The following is a 16998-nucleotide window of genomic DNA, read 5'->3' as shown; positions in this document are numbered from 1 at the left end:
AGCACCAAAGACACCGCCGCCCAGACAATCAGGCGCCTGGCCCTCGGACCTCCGGCCTCCTGCCTCTGAGGGTCCGGACTTCAAAGAGCTCCTGGACTATAAGACAGCCTGCCTTCCATCTAGCCGGCAGTTGTATCTTGGACAAGAAAGCCCTGCTGATCTGATCGCGGCTGACCTTGAGGAGAACAGACTCTGACCCACCGAGCCCTGCTGACGTCGTCGTGGCTCATCCTCGAACCAACGGAACTGAACCACCGGAGCCCTGCTGACGCTGTCGCGGCTCCCTCTCAAAGAATAAAAAACTGAACCACCGGAGCCCTGCTGACGCTGTCGCGGCTCCCTCCCGAGAGTAAGATCTGAACCACCGGAGCCCTGCTGACCTTGTCGCGGCCCACTCTTAAGAATAAGAGACACTTGTTACCATCCAGAGCCCTGCGGACGCTGTCGCGGCTCCACCTGCCTACGAGTACGACAAAGTACTCCTGACCAAGCCCTGTTGACCTCGTCGCGGCTTGAAGAACTCTCTGATCCGGCTGGATCAGCAACGCTACCCTCACGACCACCTGAACTTGAAGTGAGTAGGACAGCAAGTCCCATCGCCAGTCCCCGTACCCCCCAGTTCGAGGATTGAGAACTGTGCGCAGGGTACGTGGCGTGCCAGCTGGCCCTCTAAGACTGTCCCGCTTCCCCGTTCCCCTTGCTACAAGACTTTTGCGATCCCTCGATCGCTTTGTATTGCTCCTTACTTTTATCTTGATAAAGTTCATACTTGATAAAGAATCATGGTGTGGTGTCCGTTCGTAAGTGTGGTGTGTCATCCGTGTGTACGATCAGTCCTCCCCGGCGGGGACTCCCCCTCGATAAGACTTGGCAGTAATTGTGGGAGAGGAGGTCCCGGGTGGTTAGGAGAGTCCTCTTGACCCCTGGGGTCACCGCCTTCCAACATTGGTGGCAGCGACGCAATACGAACCTACGTCTAAAGATCGTACCACTGACACACTACCTGAACCCACACGCAGCAAACGCACGAGAAAGAAAGAGCAATAATGACGACCACAGAATCTGGTGTGAAGACCACATTCGACAAAGACCTCTTGGAAGACTACACCCATAGAGAGCTAAAGCAGTTCTGCAGAGAACTGAGTATCCCGAGTACCGGACTGAGTAATAAGGAAGATTTCCAGAAAGCGCTAACCACTTGGGTAGAGTCCGGAGCACCTCTCCCCCCGACCGAAAACGAGGGAGGGAGGCCACAGACTGAACCCGGTACACCGGCCGGTGAGAGAATCCAGCAACCGACCCGGAGCTCAGCAACCGGGAGACATCGGTCATCGGAAGAAATGGCCGACCGAGAACATGACCAAAGCCATGAGCTCGAACTGGCGCACCTCAAATTGGAGGGCGAACTCAAACTTGCAGAGAAGAAGTTGGCGGTTGAGCAGTTGGGGCTCCAGGGAGAGCTAGAGGAGAAGAAGCTCCAGAGGGAGCATGAAGGTCGGAAACTTCAGCTCGAGCACGAGCACGAGCGCAGCCTCAAAGAACTAGAGTTAAAAGCCAGATCAGAAGCAACCGGATCACCGGGACTTGGAGAGCAGGTGGTCCCCAAAGACACGAAGGTGCACATCCCCAAAGACGTCGTGAAGGAGTTTTACAAAGGGGACGACATCCAGCAGTAGTTCAAGGCCTACGAGGTTGCGATGTCCGCCCACCGGGTCCCCGAGAAGGATTGGGGGGCCGGCCTGTGGAGCCGCTTCCTCAGCGAGGGAAGAGACACCCTGCTGGACCTACCGACCGCACACATGAACGCCTATCCCCACATGAAAGACGCTCTCCTATTCCGCTACGGCCTAACGCCAGAAATGTATCGCCAGCGGTTTAGGGAGTGCAAGAAGATTCCTGGCACCACCTGGGTGGACTATGTAAACTACTACACCCGGGCCCTAGATGGGTGGATCAAGGGCAGCAATATGACCACCTTCGAAGGCCTAGTCGACCTAGTCGCTTACGAGCACCTGTCCGCCAATTGCTTTGTGGAACTAAGACAGCATCTCCTGGACAGTAAGCTCGCCAACCCCCGGAAACTGGCGGTCGTAGCCGATCGCTGGGTGGCCACCCGAGTCCAGAAGGGGCCCGGGGGAGACCCCCCACGGAACGACCAAGGATCTTCCAGCCAGCGAGGTGGGGGAGGCCGAGGCAAACAGCAAGGATCCCAGTCCGGGCCCCAGCGTAGTCCCCCAGAAGCCAGGCCCCACGCTCTCCTCCCGCGACGAGAGCCACCCCGAGTGCAGGACCCCCGGGGCTCCGCCCCAGCTCCACATGCTACAAGTGTCAGCAACCCGGACACTATGCCGGTGATCCCCGATGACCCATGACCCCGAAATACACTCCCACTGGCCCCTCCACCAGACAGATATCGAAGAACAGGGGGAATGGGAGCCCCCAGCCATGGTCTTAGCCTCCCTGGGGAATAGCGAGATGATCCCAGGAGATTACCTGCCCAACAACACAGAAAAGTATCACCAGACAGTTAAGGTTAACGGGCACAGCGTAGGGGCCCTTAGGGACACCGGAGCCAGCATCACGTCTGTTAGATACACGCTAGTCCCCGAATCCATGATCATCCCCCACACCTCCTGTAGAGTGATAGCAGCTGATAATTCCGTCCGCACCTGCAGGATAGCACAGGTCCCGTTTGAGTGGGAGGGAGTCTCGGGCGATCTACGGGTAGCGGTCCGCGTGGACATTCCTGTGGATTGCCTCCTAGGGAATGACTTAGAGAGTTCCCAGTGGAAAGAGGTAGAAAGAAGGACACATTTAGAAATGTTGGGTCTGCCCCAATGGGCCTGTGTGAGCACCCGAGCCATGACCGCCAGAACGTCCAACCCCGGGACCGAAGAGCCCGAGTTCCCCAGTGCACTCCCTGATGTCCCCGAGGGAAGCGAGCACCCCACGGTCCTCGACCAGCCCCCCATCGAAGGAAGCGAATCCGACGAAGGTCCCCTCGGACCCGCCGTCGAGCCAGACCCCACCCTAGCAGAAATCCCAGAGTTGGCCCAGTGGTGCCAAGAAGGAGGACTGTCCCGAGAGGAGTTCTGCCAAGAGCAGACCTCCTGCCCTGCCCTTGAGGGGCTCTGGCAACAGGCCGCAGCCCAGGCCGCTGGAGACCAGTCCGGATCCCATTACCTTTACTGGGAGAACGGCCTACTTTATTGTGAACAGAAGACTGCCAAACTAGGGTCAGCCCGCGTGCTGGTGGTACCCCTATGTTTCCGCGGCCTCCTCCTCAACCTGGCCCACGATGTGCCCCTGGCAGGACATCTGGGCCAAGATAAAACCTTCCAACGGTTAGTAACACATTTCTACTGGCCCCGCATGCGGGCCAATGTGGAACACCACTGTAAGTTCTGCCCCAAGTGTCAGGCTAGCGGCAAAAGCGGAGGCAAGCGCAAGGCTCCCCTCCAGCCCTTTCCAGTTGTCAGTACCCCCTTTGAGAGGGTGGGGATCGTCATCGTCGGACCCCTGGACCCCCGGACCTCCTTAGGTCACCGGTTTGTTTTGGTTCTGGTTGATCACGCCACCCGATACCCCGAAGCCATCCCCCTCCGGACCGTGATGGCCCCGGTCGTGGGCCGGGCCCTCATGGGGATCTTCTCCCGGTTGGGATTTCCACGAGAAGTGGTGAGCGACCGAGGCACAAACTTTATCTCCCGGTACATGAAATCCCTTTAACAACAGTGTGGGGGTGTCGTACAGGTTCACCACCCCATACCATCCCCAGGGGAACAGCTTGGTTGAGCGGTTCAACCGCACCCTGAAAGGGATGATCATGAGTCTTGAGGAGCCCTTGCGACGCAAGTGGGATGTCCTCCTGCCCTGCCTCCTGTTCGCATACCGAGAGGTTCCCCAGAAATCCTTGGGGTTCAGCCCTTTCGAGCTGCTCTATGGGCACCCCGTCCGGGGTCCCCTCAGCCTGGTCAAGGAAGGCTGGGAGACAGCCCCCCCAAGCACACCCCGATGTGTTCTCCTACGTCCTGGCCCTCCGGAACCAGACGCGGAAGTTTCGCGAGCTGGCCGAGGCCAACCTGGAGGCCAGTCAAGAGGAGATGAAACGCTGGTACGACTAGAATGCCACTCTGGTTGAGTTTCAACCAGGCCAACAGGTTTGGGTCATGTCCCCAGTGGAACCTTGTGCCTTGCAGGACAAGTGGACTGGACCCTTTAAGGTGATAGAGCGCAAGAGCCGGGTCACCTACCTCGTTGATACCAAATCAGCCAGGAACGCCCTGAAAGTCTTACACGTGAACCGGCTCAAACCCCACTTTGTGCGTTCTGAGTTGGGATTACTCCTTGCCACCGACGACGGAGAGGAAGAGGAAACGGACCCTCTACCAGACTTCCTGTGTGCAAAGGAACAAGATGGCTCCGTAGAGGGAGGGAGTCTCTCCTCCTCCCTCACCCCCTTGCAGCATGAAGAATGTCGCCACTTGTTGGGACAATTTTCAGACCTCCGGTACGGCACAGAGCCTACTGAGTCCCTGACCGAGTTCGAGCCTGCATCAAGGCCGAAGTCGACAAAATGTTGGACCTAGGAGTGGTAGAAGCCTCCGACAGCCCATGGGCTAGCCCCGTGGTCCTGGTTCCGAAGGCAGCCGCCCCCGACACCGTTCCTGAGCAGAGGTTCTGCGTAGACTACCGCGGACTCAATGCAGTCACCCGAACTGACGCTCACCCCATCCCCCGAGCCGACGAACTCATTGACCGCCTAGAGTCGGCTCAGTACCTCAGTACCTTCGATCTCACCAGTGGCTACTGGCAGATCGGCCTTACGGAGAGGGCCCGAGAAAGGTCTGCTTTCTCCACTCCGGATGGCCATTTCCACTTCAGAGTGATGCCCTTCGGCATGAAAAACGCCCCCGCCACCTTCCAGCGGCTGGTCAATCAGGTCCTGGCCGGGTTGGAAAGTTTCAGCGCAGCCTATCTCAACGATATTGCGGTGTTCAGTGCCCACTGGTCCGAGCACCTGCACCACCTCTGGGAGGTGTTGGACGCCCTGCGTCGAGCCAGGCTCACCATTAAAGCTAGCAAGTGCCAAATAGGACAAAGCTCTGTGGTATACCTCGAGCACCAGGTCGGAAGCGGCCTCGTAGCCCCCCTCCAGCCCAAGATAGACGCTATCAATGCCTGGGAGACCCCCACGACCCAGACCGAGGTGCATTCCTTCCTGGGACTCACAGGGAACTACCGTAGATTCATCAAGGGGTACAGGAGTATTTTAGGCCCCCTCACCGAGTTGACAGCCAAGGCCAACCCCAAGAAGATTAGTTGGACCCCCGCCTGTCAGAAGGCGTTCGAGGAATTAAAACAGGCCATGTGCACCGCTCCAGTACTACAGGCCCCTGACTACTCCAGAGAGTTCGTGGTCCAGACAGACGCCTCCGAACATGGCATCGGAGCCGTGCTCTCCCAGGTGGACGACCAGGGGATTGATCATCCAGTAGCCTTTATCAGCCGGAGGCTACTACCCCGGGAGCAGAGATGGAGCACCATCGAGCGAGAGGCCTTCGCCGTAGTATGGGCCTTAAAGAAGCTGAGGCCCTACCTGTTCGGTACCCACTTCCTGGTCCAGACCGACCACCGTCCTCTCCGGTGGCTCATGCAGATGAGAGGAGAGAACCCTAAACTGCTACGCTGGTCCATCTCCCTCCAAGGGATGGATTTTACTGTGGAACACAGGCCTGGTGCCGACCACGCCAACGCCGACGGCCTGTCCCGCTTCTTCCGCCTCAGCGAAGAGAACCCCCAAGAAGATGGGTAGTTCTCCTCGTCTTTCAGCTGGAGGGGACGCATGTTGGACCCGGCCTCGTGGCGTGGCCCTCGCTGACCCCCCATAACCCAGAACGACGGACAGAACTGATTTCCGTCCACCCAGAACTATACACGAGACTCCTACATCGGACCTGAAACGACCTCCAGACCGCGTGCCTGCACCCATGCACGTGACCGGCAGACTCCATGTTTGGCCAACCCCGGCCAGCCGGCCGCCTTCTTCCCTTTCGGCAGCCTCTGGCAGCTCCCGGCTGCAGCCAGGCGTGCGCGTCCGGCGCGCACCGACTCGCCCAGGGGGGTGAACGACTCCCCAAGTACCCGAAACCAAGGCTTCCATCACACCTCCGGCCCCCTCCCAAGGAGCTGGTTGTCCTCACACCTCCGAGCCATCCCTGGGGGCTGGTTTCGATCGCACCTTTTGGCTTCGTAGTGAGCTGGCTCCAGGCCTTGATGGGCGTCTGGGATTCCCTGGACGCATGGTCCAAAAGCACCAAAGACACCACCGCCCAGACAATCAGGCGCCTGGCCCTCGGACCTCCGGCCTCCTGCCTCTGAGGGTGCGGACTTCAAAGAGCTCCTGGACTATAAGACAGCCTGCCTTCCATCTAGCCGGCAGTTGTATCTTGGACAAGAAAGCCCTGCTGATCTGATCGCGGCTGACCTTGAGGAGAACAGACTCTGACCCACCGAGCCCTGCTGACGTCGTCGCGGCTCATCCTCGAACCGACGGAACTGAACCACAGGAGCCCTGCTGACGCTGTCGCGGCTCCCTCTCGAAGAATAAAAACCTGAACCACCGGAGCCCTGCTGACGCTGTCGCGGCTCCCTCCCGAGAGTAAGATCTGAACCACCGGAGCCCTGCTGACCTTGTCGCGGCCCACTCTTAAGAATAAGAGACACTTGTTACCATCCAGAGCCCTGCGGACGCTGTCGCGGCTCCACCTGCCTACGAGTACGACGAAGTACTCCTGACCAAGCCCTGCTGACCTCGTCGCGGCTTGAAGAACTCTCTGACCCGGCTGGATCAGCAACGCTACCCTCACGACCACCTGAACTTGAAGTGAGTAGGACAGCAAGTCCCATCGCCAGTCCCCGTACCCCCCAGTTCGAGGATTGAGAACTGTGCGCAGGGTACGTGGCGTGCCAGCTGGCCCTCTAAGACTGTCCCGCTTCCCCGTTCCCCTTGCTACAAGACTTTCACGATCCCTCTATCGCTTTGTATTGCTCCTTACTTTTATCTTGATAAAGTTCATACTTGATAAAGAATCACGGTGTGGTGTCCGTTCGTAAGTGTGGTGTGTCGTCCGTGTGTATGATCAGTCCTCCCCGGCGGGGACTCCCCCTCGATAAGGCTCGGCAGTAATTGTGGGAGAGGAGGTCCCGGTGGTTAGGAGAGTCCTCTTGACCCCTGGGGTCACCGCCTTCCAACAGGGGGTTTGTTTTCCCTACTTTTGTCTTGATTCCCAGAATTCTATTGGAAATTAGCAGACTTGCTATCCACCCTGGCTATGGAAGCTTCTACTTCCATCTAATAGCCATGGTACCCAGGCCCGGTTCTAGAGGGTGGCCCGGGTGGGCCAGGCCCACCCAAACAAGAGCCTGGCCCACCCAAACATGATCCTTGGCCTGAGCAGTAAATCTGCCACCGATCTACTACATCAATAAAAACTGTTTAGATAGATGGTGATTTACGATCCTGCTTCAGAACAACCATTTGTCTGTTGGTAGTTTCTAAATGCAGATAAACTTAATTTTATGGGAATAGCTAAGTGGGTTACTACCTCTGTCACAGATATCCTTGTGTTACTTGCAGTTCAGTAGTTACTGTCCTAACATAGGACAGTGACCTATGAACTGTCATCAAAGAGCTGCATACAAACTCCACATTTTTGTGTTGTGATATAGTTAGAACTTCTCCATTCTTTCAACATTCTAATTTTACTAAAACGAGTTTGGGCAGTTATACCATTTTATCAGTAAAGCCAACCCCCAACCACTGGAGTACTCTTTAAATCCTGAGTGTGTGCTTCTCCAGACCATACCCTCGTAAAATATACTGCCCACCAGTGTGCATGACGTGATTTCTGCACCTTGTAATCCTCATTGGCTTATGTGACATTCCCCGTAGACCGATTTATTGTCTCTGTTTAAAGTGTGCAGTTATGTAAAGTACTGTGACACCCTACACTCATATGAGTAGCGCTATGCAACAAATGGAATAGATATGAGAGAGGGGCAACGGCAAGATGAGGGGCACTGGTGGAGGGTGGTAGTGAGTGAATCCGAGGAGGAGGTCATGGTGGGGTTGGGGGCTACGGAGAGATGTGGGGCGCTGGTGGAGGGTGGCAGTGAGGGAAGCAGAGGAGGAGGTCACAGGGGGAGGAGAACTACAGAGAGTTGAGGGGCACTGGTGGAGGGAGCAGTGAGGGAATTTGAGGAGGAGGTCATGGGGTGGGGGAACTACAGAGAGATGAGGGGCACTGGTGGAGGGAGCAGTGAGGGAATTTGAGGCGGAGGTCATGGGGTGGGGGAACTACAGAGAGATGAGGGGCACTGGTGGAGGGTGGCAGTGAGGGAATTTGAGGAGGAGGTCATGGGGTGGGGGAACTACATAGAGATGAGGGACACAGGTGAAGGGTGGCAGTGAGGGAATCCGAGGAGGAGGTCATGGGGTGGGGGAAACTACAGAGAGATGAGGGGCACTGGTGGAGGGTGGCAGTGAGGGAATCCGAGGAGGAGGTCACAGGGTGGGGAGAACTACAGATCGATGAGGGGAGCTGGTGGAGGGAGCAGTGAGGGAATCTGAGGAGGAGGTCTTGAGGTGTGAGGGAGCTACGGAGAGATGAGGGGCACTGGTGGAGGGTGGCAGTGAGGGAATTTGAGGAGGAGGCCATGGGGTGGGGGAACTACAGAGAGATGAGGGGCACAGGTGGAGGGTGGCAGTGAGGGAATCCGAGGAGGAGGTCATGGGGTGGGGGAAACTACAGAGAGATGAGGGGCACTGGTGGAGGGTGGCAGTGAGGGAATCCGATGAGGAGGTCACAGGGTGGGGAGAACTACAGAGCGATGAGGGGAGCTGGTGGAGGGTGGCAGTGAGGGAATCTGAGGAGGAGGTCTTGAGGTGTGAGGGAGCTATGGAGAGATGACGGGCACTGGTGGAGGGTGGAAGTTAGGGAGTCTGAGGAGGAAGCCATGAGGGGTAGTGGCTACAGAGAGATGAAGGGCACTTTTGGAGGGTGGAAGTTGAGTTATCTTCAGACAAAGAGGTAAAAAAAGAGGTCAAAAAGACTTTTGCACCAGCACTAAAGCCCACCGATTAGGACAACTGTGGAGCATACTTTAACATGCATGCTAATTACATTTACTGCTATACTAATGTTTCAAATTTAATTTGAAGGTGATTTTACTATTTTTATTTACTGGGAATTATGAAAGTGGAACTGTATGGTGGCTGATATGGGGCTGGGCCCAAGGTCAGCTATGAGATAAGGTGTAATGGAGGGGGATGGTAGAAAAGTGGATAATCAAGCTTGTAAGGGAGTGCGCTGTAGAGTCAGGGGTAAGGTGGAGGAAGAGGGTTTCTCCCTGAAGGCTTGCACAGAGGGAGTCCGAGTAGTGTCACTTGCTTGATACTCCCACCTTAGAAACCTCTTCTTCCCATCAAAGGGACATTACATGGAAGAAAAGCACTTTTTGAGAGTGATAACATTTATAAAGAGACTTGGAAAAGAGTGCGTTTTACTGTGCCTTGTAAGATTAAGGAGAGAAAGGAGGGCCCAGAAGCAGGCCTGACTAGATATATAAGCGATAAATCAGGCCAGCAGTGGCCCACCCGAATGTACCTTTGGCCCACCCAAATAAATATTCCTGGAGCCGGGCCTGATGGTACCCACCTAATGCATAGATTGCTCCTTCATTTTTCACGTTATTGACAGCTCCGGTTGGGATCTTTCATGATCTCTTGCTCTCAGGTATGCTTCAAATAAAAGATTGAAGGTATTCTGAAACTACCTGGTCCTTTCCAAATATGTTTCCTAATTTCTGGATGGCTTGGGTCTCGTCAACAATAAAGACATCAACTTGTTTTTCATGGTGTTGCTAATTTGAGGGAACATTTATAGATCTTTTTAAGCCACAGAGTTAGTTTGTATAGGCCTTCCATAGAAGCAGATCATAAGATGGTTTATGGAATTTGGTTGGAAAGAGATCCTTTAATTATGCAGATTAGTGCTGAAAGGAACTCACTTCGCAAATCGAGATAGACCACCCTCAAATAATAGAAAATTGTGTTTCTACTGTCCAAATGCTAAATAATTTTCTCTGAAACAGATTACGTGATTCTAAAGTCCTGCAACAAAGCCTATCACCCAGCTCTACAGGTTTGAAAATGTATTTTTGCACCATCCATGTAAAAAGTAACTTTGTTACTTTTTCCACTCTGATTCTCAGCCACTGAGAAGTGCTTTCCAGTGCCTTCCTGCACTACCACTGCCTTTTGACACTCTTCCAGTATGTCTGTAGTCTTCTCAGTAGCTACCAACAACCTCACTGTTTCCTTACCTCTACCCATCATTAGTGGCCACAGCAGGCAGGGATAGCTTATTTCATATTAAAATTAAATGGTAAAGAATCATTGGTACTCTCAAACTCCCCACCCTAGAATTGTGCATCTTCTCTCTGCGACCGCAGTTTCCAAGTGGCTGCAACTTCAGAGCATTCGCTCTATTGGACAGCATCATAGCTCACAGCTTGACTCCTCCTCACACAACCAATTAGAATGCACCGACAGCTCTGACATCATCACTGGGGCAGTACCTCTCAGTACTGCCCTCAGCTTCAGTGATTTCAAGACTCACGGTAGCAATTTAAGCGCCGGCATTTAGTGGGGAGTTTCTGATAACCGTATATTTTTTAAGTAACATGTTCACATCCTTTGAACGTAGAAAAAGGGCCTCTTACATGCGGGAAATGTTCGGCAGGCTTCCAAAAGCTTCACTGGGGATCTCCTTCAGATTTGTCTCCATAAATCTCCTGAAAAAAAAACAATATCTCAGTTAATATTAATTCTTTTACAAAGATTGTCGAATATTTCAGAAACCCCATCCAGTGAGTTAAAATAATACAATCCATATAGGAAGAACTTCTTTATTTTATTTTATCTGTATGTCATGGGCTTGAATTCCAGTAGGGGGCTGACACAGCCTTTCATCCTGCCCGAGATCAATAAAATTAGTACATTGAGGTGATTTTTAAACATACTAGGTAAGTATCCACATTGTTAATATCTTTATAATACACGGGATTCTGCAATCTGCACACCTGTCTTTATTTTCTTTATAATCGGCGACTTGTGAGGCACCCAGTAGCTGATTATAAAGAAACAACGCCAGAGCTCAACTGTAGTAAGTTATTGCAGTCGAGTTCTGAGGTCACAGAGCCTGAAGCCAGAGCAGCTACAGCGATCGTGGAGTTCTTTATCTGTCTCTTCTGCAACTCCGCAGTCAAAAGTTCATCATTAAAGCTGGAATACAGCATCAATAGAAGAGCAAGCAGGGGAAAAAGACTGCAGGGCGACCAGAACAGGGACAGAATGTATGGATATTGGAAGGAGGGGTGAAAAGGAGGAAATATGGATAAATGAGTGGGTGGATGAATGAGTATGTGGATAATGTAATGAGTAGGCGAAAGGATGAGTAAATTATAGCAGGATAGGTAGGTGAAAGGATGACAAAGCAAAGGAATGAGTAGCTGGATGAGTGAGTGACGGAATGGAAAGGGGGATACACTGGCGGAAGTGTAGCGGAGTAAAGGGATGGATGGCTAGGCCTTTGGACAGGTGACAGTATGGCAGAGTAAATGATTGAATGGATTGTGGCGGACAGGTGAAAGGATGGCAGAGCAAAGGGATGCATGAATGAATGAATGGGTGAATGGATGGACAGCTGATGGATGAATGGGTAGGTGAAAGGATGGCAGAGTAAACAGATGGATGGATGGATGGATGGATGAGTGGATAAAAAGATGAGTCAATGTATGGCAGAGTGTATGGATGGATGGCAGAGTGGAAAGATGGATGGACGTCAGAGAGGATGGATGGTAGAGTGGATGTATGGATAGATCGTAGAGTGGACGGATGGATAGCAGAGTGGATGCATTGATGGATGAATGCAGAGTGGATGGATGGCAGAGTGGATGACTGGATCGCAGAGTGGATGGACAGATGAACGGATGGATCGCAGAGTGTAGGGATGGATGGATCACAGAGCGTCTAATTGTATGGATCGCAGATTGGATAGATGACAGATTGGATAGATGGATTGCAGAGTGTATGAATGGATGGAGGGCAGAGTGGATGGGTGGATGGATGGCCGAGTGAATCGTTGGAAATATTGAAGGACTATTGGCAGATTGTATGAATGGGTGGATGAATGGGTAGAATGGGAAATGTTTGAATGATCTGCTCCTAAAAAAAAATATGAAGTGGATTTTCACTCACAGCTCCAAAAGTTTAATACGGGCCCAACCAGGATTCCACTCAGTGGTTGTGTCATAAAGGTCATTGTCACTGACATCATCGCTTGTATCGGTTATTGCAAGGGCATTGGTTCGGAAAAATGTATCCACGACTTGCAAGAGCTAAAGTAGTTGACTTCGGCATTGGTCTTCCACAACCTCCCTGATATTGTTCCGTCAGTAGGCAATGCTCTGGAAATTTAAACAAGCTTACCTACATAACTCAATAACTTAGCTTCATGTTATCAAGAAGAGATCAATAAAAAAAAAGAAATTTAAACAGCTACCACTGGGAGGTCAGAGTTTATAAATATTCCCAATTTACCGAAGATCAGTTATATTTATCCCCAAAATTTAATGTTTTCCCTTTGTCTGCTAAAGATTAATGGAAATATGCCCAGCAGGTAATCTAAGAAGCAATTTAAGCGTGCCTAGTAGGACGACCAACTCACATCATATGATCATATGTATGAAATTTCAAACGACATCCGAAATCAAATACAATATAACCAGGGCATAGATGAATAAATAGTGTGCGTTCAGTGAATTTAAATTTCCAAAGTTGTTTAGCAAAGATCAGTTCTAATATTATGCATATGCATATTGAAGATGAATTCTGCCTTTCTCAACATATAGAAACTCAAGAATAATTATCCCCTCTATGCCTTCTGAAGATTGGTTGAAATATTCTCTCTATTTCTACTGAAGATCTGTCCAAATATTGACAGTTGCTTTATTTCACTTTGGTTCTTGTGCCTCAACTGCCACCCAAGAACAGCTGTGATGTCCTATACATAACAAAGAAGACTTCAATCCAAAAATAAATATACAACAGTAAGTCAAATTAAAGAAATAAATAGTTCATTTTAAAAATCAGTCCTGAACATTAATGGAGCCATCTAGTAACTGAGATCACTGTAGTTTAGAAACTTAAACAGGAACATTTGGAAACTTATTGTTGGAGTGTGATTGTTGGTGATGCCGGATTGATTAAGTGTACTTTTTTTCAGCTGGGTAATCCTTTTGAATTATCACAGTCTGTATACAGAATATCTATTCTGATATCTCAAGTAAGTAAACTACTGATATATTTATAGATACCCAGTATGTATAATGAAGAGACATTTAAATAGCTATGGGTTGTGTACTGAAGATCCATTTTACTATTTCTTCTTTGTGCACAGAAAAGTTAACTATTTGGTAATTGTAGCCAAACAATAGATCAACATTGGTTTTAGGACAAACGTACATTGCTGGCTAGATTTGTAGATTCATAGTGATGTAGTTTTCTAGTTTAATGTAAATACTCCTTGAGCGTCTCAAAGTTTTCAATGATCTGCTAACTGGTAATGGCAAGGAAGCAAGTGCATAAGAGGTGTACAGTTTTTTTGGAGTAGGAAGTGTGATACATGTAAAGACCTCTCACTGGCAGTGAAATTAGTAAAGAAAAGTAGGCAAGCTAACCATTGGGCCAGGCATCTCAAGTGTTCTTTTAAAAATCTCAAGTCCATCTGCGAGCCAAAGGGCAATGATTTGGAGAAAGATCTTCTCATTAACACAGATCTTGCCTCTAGACCTCTATAGCACCAGGGCTCGAGTCGGGGGTACTCGTGGGTGGACCGCGTCCCCCCACTCTTTTCACAGGGTGGACGCCGTCCCCCCTGACAAGAAGCTGGGCGCCACAGAAATAAGCTGTACGTGTCCCGGTGTAATTTTCAGATACTGGGACACGTTCCGCACGCGACGTCATGAGGTAATTTGCATAGTGTCAGTCCCCCGCTTCTTTTTATAGGACTTGTGCCCTGTATAGCACTATGCATCTACCTCAAAGTTCGGACAAGCACAGAAAGTCTACCGATTTTATGAGCCTGTGAGATCTTAACCTACTGGTGGACCCCATATGTTCCCCCGAATCTTCTTTCCATAAACCACACCCCACTTCTGTCCATTCAACTCTCTCACCACCTTTCTGCAGCAAGGATCCTTCAAACAAAACCAAAAGATCAGCAGAATAATAGCCTTTTTTTACAAAGGTTTTTTGCAAGACAATATTCCTATATTTCTGCGTCACAACAGGAACACAGTCCTCGGGATAGTATCAAAACAATATTTACAGAAAAACTAATGTGTGAACGTTGAAGTTATATTTTGCATATCTGCAACCGGTGTAATACAGATACATATATATTACTGAAGTATTTGGCTCTAACATAATTGACCACATCAAGGCTTCTCTAGATTATCTGAACACCAAAATCAGAAGATTGTACATAGAACAATCAAAATAATAATAAGAGTTTCAACCAGTTAATTATCGTCAGTGTATCAACAATCATCGTGATAAACTCGGATTGGTTTTGCATAATTGATTTACCTGTAATCTTTCAGGCTTTTTTGAATTCTATATACAATTGGTGCTTTATTAAGTCAGGGGCAACAGTTATGAAATTTGAATAATATCCCAAGATTTAATATGCACTTTTAGTTTTCTGTAGAAACTAAGTGACATATTAGAACTCTCTGTGCTACTGTTTTAGAAATTTAAGAATGTTGATAACTAAAGAGTTAAGTAAAGAGTGCCAGATGTTTTACTTAAATTTAAAGGCACCACATAGGTAGACAGAACACGGTGCTTCCTACACAAGGAAACAGGACTGCCCAACTGTGAAGTCTGCCCAGCTGACCTGCTTAGCTGCTTAACTGTTCTCTGCTCAAGGACTGCTATTGCTGCACCAGGACTCTTCTGCTGTAAGCTGCTCTGCTGAAACCAGCCTGTCTGTGTTTACCAGAACTCCAAGATCTCCAAGGGTCAGTCGGCTGACCTCTGGTTCTCAAGCCACAGGGTCACAACTGGCTTCTCTGCACCACACATCTTCCATGCAGGAGCACGAATTGCCTCGAAAGCTCCAGAAGCTTCATCTAGTGTGATGCATCTTCAATGACGACAAACGACCCAGCACCCCACAGCAGCATGCAGATCTGACGTAGGATGACGCAGCACCGTGGCAGCTTGAGTAACCCAACCCATTGTGACGAATCTCTATGCCGTCAACCGCCCCAGCTCAATGCAGCACTGCACATCTCGAAGCAAACCCTCGCAAGCCCCAGCAACTTCACCCCACCAGCCCGGTGCAACATACCTCAACCTCAGCACCGACGCATCGCTACGCAATTCTCCGCAAGACCCAGTGGCTTTCTCAATGATTATGCTGGACCTAGCATCTTAAGCTCCCGTCATCATTCACTTACTTTGCTGCTCAACGCATCTTGGCACCGGACCATGCATCCACGTCGATGGCTTCTCAACGCCAGCCAGTGCAACTCAGAGCAAGGACTTTGCATTACTCTGCAATCAGGATTTAAGGCACTCTTGTTAAGCGGCCTAACTGGGTCCCTGTAGCTGGCCTGCACTCCATCGCAGTCGCCTGATCGTGTCACTTTGTCCCAGTCTGGAACAATCATATACCCACAGTTGGCACTTACAGCCAGATTCATGAAGCTAAATTGCGATCGCAATAGCTGCGAATCAGCAATTGCGATCGCAATTCGAAGAAAAGGAATTTAGTGAAAAGTTCCAAATAGCGAATTTGCTAAAGAATAATTGCGAGTTCGCAAAGTAATTCGCAGAATCCTGGAAGAAGGCCTTTAGCGAATCTGAAATTGCGAGAAACCATGGATTCTGCTAATTAATTTGCAAAATCGCAAAATATTCGCAATTGCTATTCAAGAAAAGTCGCAAAATGCGAAAAAGCCAAAAATCGCTATTAGCGACGCGCAACTTAAGGAGAACCCAAACCAGGTGGTAACCATGAGGGAAAAAAAACAGTTAAAAAAAACTACCCACAGGTGCAGGCCTGACTCAACACGCTTAAGGATAGGCAGCTGGAGCATGAGGACTCTCACAATGCCAGGACTCTACATGGTGGTCAGGCGGCGAAGGCTTCAGCGAGCAGCACGGAACAGACGCAGGATACAGGAGCGAATATTTCGCCAGCGGATCACCCTACTGGGCCTAACTGCAGAGCAAATCTACTCCAAGTACCGCCTGAATGGGGCAATGATCACTAAGCTGATCCGGGACTTAGACCCCCTGATGCAGCACCCAACAAGGAGGACCAATGCCGTGCCCACCCATGTACAGGTCTTGTGCAGCCTACACCTCCTGGCCTCCAGAAGCTTCCAGGGGATAGTTGCATATGCAGGGGGGGATCTCCCTGAGCACCATGTCCCACTGCCTAAGGAGTTCCCTGGAGGCAATGCTGACCCGGCTAAACCATTACATCACATTCCCAACCACCCAACAGGACTTGATTCAAACCAAGCTGGATTTCTACAACATTGCACAATTCCCCCAAGTAATTGGATGCATAGACTGTACCCACATCCACATCTGCCCACCTGCACAAACAGAATACATGTACCGGAACCGCAAGTCCTGCCACTCCCTGAATATCCAGATGGTGTGCAACGCTAAGACAATCATCACGGACATAGTGGCACAATACCCGGGGAGCACACATGACTCATTCATATTCCAGCACAGCGGCATGCACACACGACTGGCCAGGGGAGACTTTGGCGAAGGATACCTTCTAGGTAAGTACACATGTCACTAAATGGTACATTATCACCATGTTGCTGCGCAGAACAGGCACTCAC

General features: G+C 50.5%; 1 protein-coding gene across 1 annotated transcript in view; it reads right to left on the bottom strand.

Annotated features, from left to right (window-relative positions):
* The window catches only part of TSHR (thyroid stimulating hormone receptor), a 618302-nt gene that overhangs the window by 328650 nt on the left and 272654 nt on the right, over nt 1–16998 (bottom strand). The window contains exon 2 of the mRNA XM_086937590.1: nt 10786–10857. Within this exon, the coding sequence (XP_086793716.1) occupies nt 10786–10857 (72 nt within the window). The remainder of the gene's footprint in view (nt 1–10785; nt 10858–16998) is intronic.

Source organism: Lissotriton vulgaris, chromosome 9, assembly GCF_964263255.1.
Source record: "Lissotriton vulgaris chromosome 9, aLisVul1.2, whole genome shotgun sequence".
In the NCBI taxonomy this organism is placed as follows: domain Eukaryota; kingdom Metazoa; phylum Chordata; class Amphibia; order Caudata; family Salamandridae; genus Lissotriton; species Lissotriton vulgaris.
The sequence above is the reverse complement of the archived record's forward strand: the minus strand, read 5'-3'. Positions and strand labels throughout refer to the sequence as shown.